The sequence below is a fragment of the Octopus sinensis genome, linkage group LG12 (assembly GCF_006345805.1).
Source record: "Octopus sinensis linkage group LG12, ASM634580v1, whole genome shotgun sequence".
Lineage (NCBI taxonomy): Eukaryota > Metazoa > Mollusca > Cephalopoda > Octopoda > Octopodidae > Octopus > Octopus sinensis.
Window position 1 is genome coordinate 36,219,182 of NC_043008.1, and position 12,176 is coordinate 36,231,357.

Below are 12,176 nucleotides of genomic sequence, written 5' to 3' on the forward strand. Positions count from 1 at the left end.
ATAAAAGAGAAGTTGAAATATTCCTATGTGAGGTAAAGTTTTTATTCAGTATTGAGATACTTATATATATAGAGAAATTAGGAAGTTAAAAGTACAAGACAGAAACATAGGTGGATGCTTATAATGAATCATATACTCTGAATACTTTTGAATAATTCTGTAGTTGGAGCACTGTCAATCAATGCATGACAAGTAATGCTTTAGGCCACAAAGGCTAAATGACAGACCTGACAGGCACAAAAAAAAAAAGGTTTTAGCTGGGTAAAATGTTAAGAAGTTAGATGGGGTAAAAGATGATAGATTTATGTTATCAGGTAAGAGGCTGTGAGTTAAATGTAAGCTAATGTTCTGTGTTGGAAGCGTGACAAGAATGTTGCATTCTTAATTGCAGTTCATTTTGTTTAGATTTATCAGGATGTCTTTGAGGGAAAAGTGTAACCAAAACAAAACTTTCCCTCAATAACAGGGGAAAGAAAGAGGTACGGATGTGTCACAATGAAACGATGTTTAATGAGAAATATGAAAGTGATAGCGAACAATTAATATGAGCAGTGCCAATGTAAGAGACACCTTGAGAGATTGCAAAGTATGAAGTAAACGGTGTCAGGAAAACAATTTGCAAGTCTATCAGGGATAGCTGTGAAGATACTAAGAATATATTAAAGGTATGCTTGTTACTTAGTTAATCAGATTATGCGAGAATGTGTTAGTCATCATGACTGGTGTAGCAAAATCAATCTAAATTGCCAAGATAGACAAAGTACAGAGGCTGAAAGCTGCTGGAACGTGTAATGAAATTAGTTGGAAGCATTATAGGGAAGTTAATACAAAATAGAATTTATTTGATTAAGATACCATTTTGGTTTGTACCAATATGCTATATTTCTTATGTACTAATGGCAAAGAAGTTCTTGGTTAAGAATATACCACTCTATTTTGCATTTTACGACCTAAAGAAAGCCTTTGACTGGATTGCATATTCTGTAGTGTGAAAGGTGCTGGGAAAATTTTGGGATAAACGAACGACTCCTGAGGGCAATTGAAGTTATGTACAAATGGTATACAAGCAACCCAATGGCTAACAGGGATTTCAATGATGACTGGGCCATACAGGGAAGTATCCATTATTTTCCTGTTCTCAGCCCACTTTTATCTAATCTATGTCTTCAGACAGTAATGGTAGGTAGGCCCATTACTGGTTGTCCTTTATAATTTTATAGTGAAAATGCTTGGTTTAGTGGTTAAGGTATTCAGCTCCCAATTGTAAGGTTATAAGTTCAATTACTGGTGGTGTTTTGTGATCTTGAGCAAGACGCCTTATTTCCCTTTGCTCCATTTTACTCAGCTGACAAAAATGAGTTGTACCTGTAATTTAAAGGGGCCAGCCTTGTCACATTTTGTTTGTGTCATGCTAAATCTCCCTGAGAACTACGTTAGGGTATGTATGCCTGTGGAGTACTCAGCCACAGGCTGTTCTATTGATCAGATCAATTGGAATCCCTATCATCGTAATCAACAGAGTGCCACTTAAGAAATAACTTTAAATGCTGGGAACTTGACAGAATCGGGAGCATTGAACAAAATGTCTGGCAGCTTCTTTTTTCCACACTTTTCCTCTGAGTTCAAAACCTACCTTGATCAACTTTGCTTTTAACACCTTTTCAAGGTAAATAAATTAAAGTGTCAGCCCAACTAGGATGGTGGATGGATGGAATCATTCAAGTGTTAGACAAAATACCTGGCAAAATTTGTTCTACTTCTTTCTATTCTGATTGTCTTGGCAGATATGGCAAATTCACCTGTATCTAAGTAACAGACCGTTTTTTTTGTAAGTGGGAAATATTCAAAGAATGGTAACATAAACCATTTTGTATTCTTCATCCATAAAAATTCCATGACAAGTTCACAGCCTTTGTTAAGGTAGTCATTAGGAATTGTTCATTGAACTGGAGGTGTAGTGAAGAAAGGACTTGGTTCTTATGTGAAATTGTAGAAATGACCCTCAAAAACTGTTGAAGAATTGTAGAACCCAGACCCATTGCCCACAGCGCTCATGGCCAACCTCCATCACTTTTGACATTCTGCATGGTACACAATTCATGTTGAACAATCTTCCATGCAGTCTGCTGCTATGGCTACCACCATGACCACCAAATCTATGACAACGATGATGAAGAGGATGAACACCACCACCACCACCACCATCATTGTTGTTATCCTCATCATCTTCATCATTATCATTATCATTGCTTAAACATCTTGCTTTCACTATATCTATGTGTGCGTTTGTTTATTTGTTTGTTTGTGTGTGTGTGTGTGTGTGTGTGTGTGTGTGTGCGCGTGTGTGTGTGTATGCATTTATGTCTGTGTTTGTTTTCCCAGGCTGCTTAACAACTGGTGTTGGTTTACTGACATCCCTGTAACTTATTGGTTTAGCAAAAGAGACCGATAAAATAAAAACCAGATCTTTAAAAATAAGTACAGGGGACAATTTGTTCAACCACAACAAAACCCTTGAGGGCTGTGTTCCAGTATGGCCAAAGACTAATGACAAAAGATAAAAGGTATATCATCCTCCTCCTCCTCATCATCATTGTTTAATGTCTGTCTTCCATGCTGGCACGGGTTGGACAGTTTGACAGGGGCTGGCAGGGCCGGAGGCTGCACCTGATCCATTTGTCTGTTTTGATATGCTTTCAACAGCTGGATACCCTTCCTAATGCTAACCACTTAACAGGCTGTACTGGGTGCTTTTCATGTGGTACCAACATCAGTGCTTTTTATGTGGCACCAGCACCAACAGAGTCACCAAGTACTTCGCAAAAGAAAAAGAAAATAACTCTCAGTTGGGAGGTGGGAGGTAGAATTGATGGTGGATGGCTTTGTGCCAGTTGACAAGAGAGTAAAGGTATAGAGGGACAGGAATAAGGGTCTTGCTGTAGAGTAGATACATGGATACCCCAGTTGGAAAAGAAAGGAGGGTGAGTTAGAGAGTAAGACGAATATCAAAGATACTATACCTATTCCTATTTCTTTATTACCCACAAGGGACTAAACATAGAGGGGACAAACAAGGACAGACATGGGTATTAAGTCGATTACATCGACCCCACTGCGTAACTGGTACTTAATTTATCGACCCTGAAAGGATGAAAGGTAAAGTCGACCTCGGCGGAATTTGAACTCACAACGTAACGGCAGACGAAATACCGCTAAGCATTTCGCCCGACATGCTAACGTTTCTGCCAGCTCACTGCCTTTAGCCTGTACACTTCACCTGTGGAGGGAAATAAGAACTGAAATTGCTTTTGTCTTGAAAAGGGCTTCATTTGCAGAATCTTGTTCATCACAACCACCTTCAGCTGGCCTCAGCTGACATGACTATCTTCCTAGTGGATTCCTTCAATTGTTTGGGTTTCAAGTCAATCTTTTGTCAGAAATAACACACTAATCTTACAGGGAAACTTACTAGCAACCATCTTCAATGGAGAATGAGGCTGCATGTCATCCTTTGACGAGAACTGCATCAGTTTTTTTTTTCTTTATTTTCAAAAGGTGAATAATGTCAATAGTGTCCTCCCTGAGTACTCTGAGTCCAGCTATAATGATCGTTTTTTTACACTTGGATAGAAAGATGAGCATACCTTCCAGATCCACTGGTATTTCCCAGTCAAAGACTTGCTGTAAAATAGAAAATTGGTCACCCAGAATTACTTTTGCCTTAGGAGCCTTAAATTTCTAAAGAATTTGATATTTTTTGGTGGGGATGCTCATTGATTGTTCGACTTCACTCTCTGATGGTAATCCACTTAGTGATTTCGATCAGGAGGTTGTCGTGCTTCCTCTTGTATCAGTCCTTTCCTGAGGTGCTTCAGAGTGTAGAGTTACAAGTAGATAGGATTTATTTCTTCATTTACCTATCTGTTTGAGTGTATGGTGTGTGTGTGTGTATTTATATATTCTTTTATCATTTTACTTGTTTCATTCATTTGACTGCGGCCATGCTGGAGCACTGCCTTTAGTCGAACAAATCAACCTCAGGACTTATTCTTTGTAAGCCTAGTACTTATTCTATTGGTCTCTCTTCGCTTGATGGCAGGGGTGGGGTGGGACACACACACTCACAACAGGCTTCTTTCAGCTTCTGCCCACCGAATCAACTCAAGAGGCTTTGGTCAGCCTGAGGATATAATAAAAGACACTTGCCCAAGGTGCCATGCAGTGGGACTGAATCTGGAACCATGTGGTTGGCAAGCAAGCTACTTACCACACAGCCACTCCTACACCTATATATATATATATGTATATACACACACACACACACACACACACACACACACACACACACACACACACACACACACACACATATATACGATGGGCTTCTTTTAGTTTCCATCTACCAAATCCACTCACAAGGCTTTGGTCAGCCTGAGGCTATAGTAGAAGACACTTGCCCAAGGTACTACACACGGTGCCATGGGTGTAGTACCTTGGGAAAAAAGCTTCTTACCACACAGCCACACACACACACAAGCATGCACTCAGACAAACAAACAAATTCACACACATAATCACTTATAAAGCCACCCTCACACACACAAGCATACACTCTTACAAGCACACAAATTCACACACGCCCATACTCATACAACCATACACATGCACGTACATACATCATACACACATGCATACACATAGTTTACTATGAAGCACACACATATATATATATATAGATATATGTACATGTATGATTGTATATTGCTCGGAAATGTTTTAACTACGGGAACATCTCTGTTCAATCACCGATCTTGTTTTCGTCGACAGTGTTCTCCCCTCAAAAATGGGGAAAGACAACAAACGGCTGCTGTCCAAAATACGATTCGAGATTTTACATGGAGATGCTTTGAGACTATTCCAAGAAGAATACTTCGCTCTCGATATAATCAGGGTTAGTATATGGGACAAAACAATATATTTATATGTAGAATGTTCTTCGATATTACCAAATTGCCTTTTGTTTTCCTCCTTCTTCTGACATCGATATGATTCATTCGGTTCGACTGCGAAAATCATTTCCTTGAAATTCCGTTGTTTCGCCGATATATTCGGTTCTACTTTATATATTGTTTAATTGTAGAGAAAGAGAAATCAAAGACGTTGGTAACTATATAATTATGAATGCTTCACAAGGAACCACTGTGGCACTTGTTGCCGTTTCCTATATACTTGTCTTATATTTATTATCTTTTGTTTATGTCTAAAATGTGGTCACAAAGTCAGGGACTTATAGTTTCTTTCTCTGCGCTGTAGAAATTATTTTATTTATATTTACATATTTCTAACTGTGAGCATATAGCGCGATATCAGGGTAAAATTATACTCATTCAAATGGAAAATAATCTAAGGTTATAGTTTATTAATAAAAAAAAATTATTCATGAATGACGAATTTCGAAAAATCTATTGCTTTTTAAATATTTTGTCGCATATTAATAAATCTGAAGATGATTGTCTCCTATTCTTCCATTCCTGGGCGTTCAGTTTGTTCACTGTAATATTTTTCAAGTGGGTGGTATTTAATGATCATAGTACGAAATAACTTTATCGAAAGCAGTTGGGTGTTTACATGACGATAGTTACATTCTGAGGTTAAATCCTTAAAGAATCGATAGAAACAGGCCCCGGTTGTTGCGGTTGTTTACCCTAGGTCAGTCCTGAAGGAGCCAACAGACCAGCCTGTGATGATCGATGGTGTTCAGGCATATGACCATCACATCTTTTTTGTATATTCAGAAGTACATTGACATATATATGCTTCTGTTTTAAGACTGTAAGGAGTGGGCTATTAGGTTGCTGTTGTTTAACCCCAGGTCTGATCTGATTGAGCAAGACCTATGAGCAACGGGGTTTCGCCTAGACGAATCCGACTCTCTTGGATATTGCGTGTATATGACTCCATCATCCAATGCGTTTTTCCATTCTCAAGACAGTAGATGTAATTCGAGAGAGATTTGGAATACTTTTACCATCAGATCAAACAACGGCCTTGGAACTCTTCAACTTGCGGTACCTATTGAATACTGTGGTATGAACAATCGCTTGCACCCTTCTCTGGAATTGAAGGGTTTTTGTGTCAAAGAAAGAAAGAAGTTGTTACTGTTGAAACAAATAAAATGTGTAAACCTACGTAGTTTTATACTCTTACATTCTGAGTTCAAATCCTCTTAAAATCGACCTCACCTTTCAATCCTTTGGAGTCAGCAAAATGAGTACCCGTCATTTAGTAGCCTACACACTCCCTCATCTCTTCAATATGTGACCTACTAACCCTGTAAGGGAAAATATAAGTAGGTTGTTCACTTCATTTGAAATAACAACCAAATTTTTCTCAGGTCCTTACATCTTAAAAAAACCAAAAGACACTCAGGATAACGTAGACATAGATAGAGACACTATGTTTGAATAAAAGACAAGTTGGTCACATCAAGAATGCCTTTAATCATAGATGTACTTGATGAGGGCTGAGCTATATTGATATGCTAAAATGGAGTGAATGCTATAAGTACTAAGTTGGCACCCCCCCCCCCAAAAAAAACTGGCAAAACATTTATTTGTATGTGCATCCATATAACTATATATTGGTCCACGTAGTGAAATGAACATACCTTGTGTGTGTGTGTGTGTGTATATATATATATCACCGTGATCACCATGACCGACCAGACTATCAGATGTTGCTACACATCGCTGGTCACATTGTTTTAGCCTTCAAATGACACCACCCCGCTGGCTAAGTGAGCAGGCCAACAGAAGAAAGATTGAGAGAAAGTTGTGGTGAAAGAGTACAGCAGGGACCGCCACCAACCCCTGCTGGAGCCTTGTGGAGCTTTAGGTGTTTTCGCTCAATAAACACCCTCACAACGCCCGGTCTGGGAATTGAAACCACGATCCTACGACTGCGAGTCCGCTGCCCTAACCACTGGGCCATTGCGCCTCCACACACACACACATACATATATATATATATATATATATATATATATGTATGTATTTATGTATATGTATATAAGCACAAAATGCAAATGAGTCTGCATGACGTGTGTCTGAGATGCAAGTGGGTCTACAAGATGCAGATGAGTTTGCATAAGGTGTGCTCAATCTGCAACTAAATCTGCTGAACGCATGTGCTTTCACAGATGTAAAAATGTAGAAAGTGAATGAGCCATAATGTTTGTGTTTTAGTATGTATACATATTTGAGTTTAGATTTCTATCTACGAATTGTTCTCTGGTGAAGACTGTGATGGTTTTGGAAAATGAAATAGTTTATTGTTAAGTTCTTTACTATAAACTGCAGCGGCAAGAAATAATGAGTTGGTTGTGATGTCAATCTTCCAATTGTTTTTGATGTCAATTTACAGGGCTCTCTATTAGATGAGGAGGCATAACCATTGAGTAGGTGACTACTCTGAATGATAGTATCTTGATGGATGATAGAAATCCATCTAACTAGGTAGTTATTAAAACTTCTTGGTCGGTTTGCTGATGATGACTTTTAGTGGGTTGAAAATCCTTCTTGGTTCAACTTCACTTTTCACTCTTCCCAGATTGATAAGAAAATTGCCAATGAAGTATTGAAGTCAATTTGTTTGATGATACATTTGCCTCAAAATTATGGCCCTGTACCTATGTTAGAAATCATCATCATCATCCCCACCACCACTGCTGCTAAAATCACCACTGCCACTGATACCACCACCACCATCATTATGGTAGTAGATTAGCTGAATTGTTTGAGCAAAGGGCAAAAATACTAAGTGGTATTTCTTCTGGTTCTTTATGTTCTGTGTTCAAATCCTGCCAAGGCTAACTCTGCCTTTCATTCATTCAGGGTCAATAACATAAAGTACCAGTCAAGTATTGGAGTCAATATAATTAACTTTGCCCCTCCCCTCAAAATAATATCCTTGAGCCTCGGATTAGAAAGACTTCTTATTAGGGTAGTGGGTGGCAGAATCAACTGTGCATTGAACAAAATCTCTTGCAGTGTCTAGTTACATACATCATGTTTTCAGTTCAGATCTCACTAGAATCACCTTTGCTTTTCATCAATCTGAGGTCAATAAAATAAGCACTTATCATGTAATGGGGTCAATTAGATTACTCTCCTCCCCTTCCTCTGAAATTTAACAGGATTATAGAGTTTGAGAAGATAAACAACCTGTCAGGATGTTCTATATTTGTTCAGTACATCCAGATAACCATTTTGATTTTGACATCAATTTGAGATTTGGGGAGCAATATAATCAATAACATAACCAGAACCATTTTGTTAAGGATCCACAAACCTCTCTCTCCCCTCTCGCTCACTCTCTCTCTTTCTGCTTAGTGTAGCTGTATCGTGAGAAGTTTGCTTCTTGGCTACATAGGTCTGGGTTCAGTCTCACTACATGACACCTTAGGCAAGTGTTTTCTTTTATAGCCCTGGGCCAACCAAAACCTTGTTAGTTGATATGGTAGGTGGAAACTGAAAGCCTGTCATGTATATAATCAGCCAAAATTGCAAGGATGATCCGGTTCTTGACTGAGGATAGGAAGCTTCGAATAACCCATCCTTGTTTTTTTTGTATTGTTGATCTGGAAGTTTTGTTGCTCCTTTTTGTATCACTTAGTTGTCCGGATGTTTTGCTTTCTTGTCCCTTTTTGTATTTTATGTATATAGAAATATTTATATATATGTAATGTATGTATGTGTGTGTGTATATATATAAATATATTTATATACATAAAGATATATACAGTTGTCAATTGTGGAACATGACTGTCTCTACATGAACCTGATGATTGTGTAACATACTAGTTTATTTCAATATTGTAAAAGTTGGAAAATTTGGAAATAATAAAACATGAAAATTAGACTAAGCTAGAATTTCATTGATGAATATATAAAGATATCCATCTGTGTGTCTTTGTGTTTATGTTTGTTCCCCACCACCACTTGACAGCTGGTGTTGGTTTGTTTATGGCCCCATAACTTAGTGGTTTGGCAAAAGAAACTGGTAGAATAAGTATGAGGTTTTAAAAAAATAAAGTTTTGGGAGTGATTCATTTGACCAAACCCTTCGAGGTGGTGCCCCAGCATGGCCATAGTTCAATGACTGAAATAAGTAAAAAATAATAAAACTTAGAAAGCAAAAATAGTCTTTATTGTTTATTAATAATTTGTTTAAAAATAATATCTGCATAGTTTTGAGAAGTCTTTTCATATTCTTTACATTCTGAGTTCAAATTCTACCGAGGTTGACTTTGCCTTTCATCCTTTCGGGGTCGATAAATTAAGTATCAGTTGCATACTGGGATCGATGTAATCGACTACTCCCCCACCCCAAAAACAATTTCGGGCCTTGTGCCTAAAGTAGAAAAGATTCTTTTAAGCTACTTGTATCTGTAAGTGATGGACTTTGGAGTTATTTAGTGAACAACATCCACTCATGTCACTCACAAGCTTCCAAAGTACACGATAATATATTGTAATCTGTTAGAATTTTCTCATGGGAAACTAGTTCATATGAATTAGATGACGCAGAACATTGATTAGAAGTTTGTCTTTAAATGGAAAACCTGTAAACATCACAATATTTTTGTAATGAATAAATTTAGTTGTGGCTAATATGGTCTCATTATTACTAATATGATCAAATAATGAAGATATAAGCATGTGTATTAAACTCACATTGGCTTGATGAATACATCTACACACACATGTATGTTATATATATATAAATATGTTTTGTGGGTGTAGTACCTGTAGTTTGGGGTTCAGTTCCACTGTATGGTGCCTTGGACAAGTGTCTGCTGCTATAGCCCTTGGTCAACCAAAGCCTTGAGATTGGATTTGGTAGTTGAAAGAAACCTGACTTGTGTATATGTTTATGTATATATATATGTGTGTGTGTGTGTTTGTGTTTCCTTGTCTTGACATCACATGTTAGTTGTAAATGATCGTCACTGTTATACAAGCAGTGTCATTCATTTCTAATATCCAGTGGAAGCATGTCTGGCCATGGTATCAAATTATGGTACAAGGCCAGTAATTTCAGGGAAAGGGTCTAGTTGATCACATTGGCCCCGGTGTCCAACTGGTATTTGTGTTATTGACCCCAAAAGGATGAACGGCAAAGTCAACCTCGGTGGCATTTGAACTCCGAATGTAAGATCAGAAGTTCAGAAGAAATACTGCAAAGCATTTTTTCTGGTGTGGCAATGATTCTGCCAGCTGACTACCTTAAGGCTATAGGTAAATATTACCTTATATGGAAATATTACCTTATATGGAAACAGGTGAAGGTTGGTGACAGGGTAGGCATCTAGCTGTAGAAAATCTACTTCAATAAACCGGTCCATACATGGAAAAGTGAACATTAAAATAATTATAATGATGCATGCCTGTATATATGCTTGTATGCATACATACAAGCTTGTTTGTCTGTTTCTTTTAATTATTTCACTCCTACCAATAAAGAAGGAACTGGTTTATAGCAAAGAAACAAGGTTCCATTCTTGGAATTTAGATTGCAAAAAACAATGTCTTACATGTTGAATCTTGTATATTTTTATTGGTTTTGCTTACAAGATTTTATTTAAAAAGTGCCTGTTAGTTGGTCAATTTTTTTGCTTGAAAATTCTAGATTTTTGACCTGGTTATGTGAACATCTATTAAAATAGCCAAGTGTGCCAATAATTGCTGGTATAAATGACAATTTATAACCTGGGTAGAGAATCTGTTGGTGTTGAAGCAATTGTACATATACTCTTTCTCACTGATTTTGGAAGTAATGTTCATATCTGCAGTGCAGCTACCCTCTATGATTGTACATATATATATATATATGTATATAAAGCTGAAGTTGTCTGTGTATGGCAGGTTTGGTAGCCTTCAACTAACACTATCTCCTCCGAGACCCTGTGGCGCAAGTTGACCAAAATTGAGAGTATGATAGAAGAAGGCTTGCTCTTCCTTCCTTAGAAGGAAAAATTCAAATTGGACCATGTTAACACCAAAAATTATTTACATCAAAAAGGTGCTTTTTTCTATGAAAATCCCTATTTTTTAGGATTTTTTGACTGCTGTGTTGCCATTTTTTGGTGTATTTCAACCAGAAAAATGTTCACTTAAAGAGAATAACAAGCTACATAATGCAAAATTTTTACTTTTAAAAAATTCCAATTCTAAAGGGTCGAAAAGAAAACAAGCCTGAGCAATGCTGGGATATACTGCTAGTATATATATATGTTTATGTATATGTGTGTGTGTGTGTGTGGAAAAGGTAGACCCAAGGAGACATGGGGAAATATGATCTTTAGTTTTTGTATCTCATGGAGTCAATGACAATTGACTGAGACTTCTGACCATTTGCTGTGCTTGAGAAGACAGGTCAAGCTAAGGGAAATCGTGTTCATGGCCATTGGTGCTGTTGCCTAAGAAGCACTCATACCAGTGATATGTAACAGGCACCCAGTACACTGTCTAGAGTGGTCGGCATTAGGAAGAGCATCCAGCTGTAGAAATCAAGCCAAAACAGACTTCGGAACCTGATGCAGCTCTCTGGCTGACCGGTTCCAGTCAAACCATCTAATCCCATGCCAACATGGAAAATGGACATTAAGTGACGATGATGATGAAGATATGTTTGTATATGTATAGATCTACATAAGTACCTCATACATGGTGATTGTCAACTCATAAACAACTTATGACCATCACTGACTAATTATTTTAGCATTGTCTTTAACATCTAGGCTGTCAGCAATGCCTGTGCTGAAATTTAAAAGTCAGTAATAGCTTGCACAACACCACTAAGACTCACCTACAAAGCCAAGAAGTCCAGAAAGCCCTTTGGCTTCCTGATGAAGTAGGTGTTATTTTGGAGGCACACATGCATTATATATATATATATATCCCCCTAACACGAACCCACAACAAACACACTTACACCTGCACACACCCTACACACACTTTTACCCAGATATTAACACCATGACACACGCAAACATATGGTTCCACACATACACATAATTTGATACGGGTGCAAAACATCCAACACTATTCTTTGGAAATGACTGTAAATATTGACTTCACACAAACACGTTGCTTCCCGATACAGGCACAAGGCCA

General features: G+C 37.7%; 1 protein-coding gene across 2 annotated transcripts in view; it reads left to right on the top strand.

Annotated features, from left to right (window-relative positions):
- The first annotated feature begins 4,832 nt into the window (after nt 1–4,832).
- LOC115218012 (AP-5 complex subunit beta-1-like) overlaps nt 4,833–12,176 on the top strand; it is a 67,213-nt gene continuing 59,869 nt past the window's right edge. For both annotated transcript variants that reach the window (XM_036507873.1, XM_029787758.2), the window contains exon 1: nt 4,833–4,951. In XM_036507873.1, the coding sequence (XP_036363766.1) occupies nt 4,844–4,951 (108 nt within the window). In that variant the 5' untranslated portion in view covers nt 4,833–4,843. The remainder of the gene's footprint in view (nt 4,952–12,176) is intronic.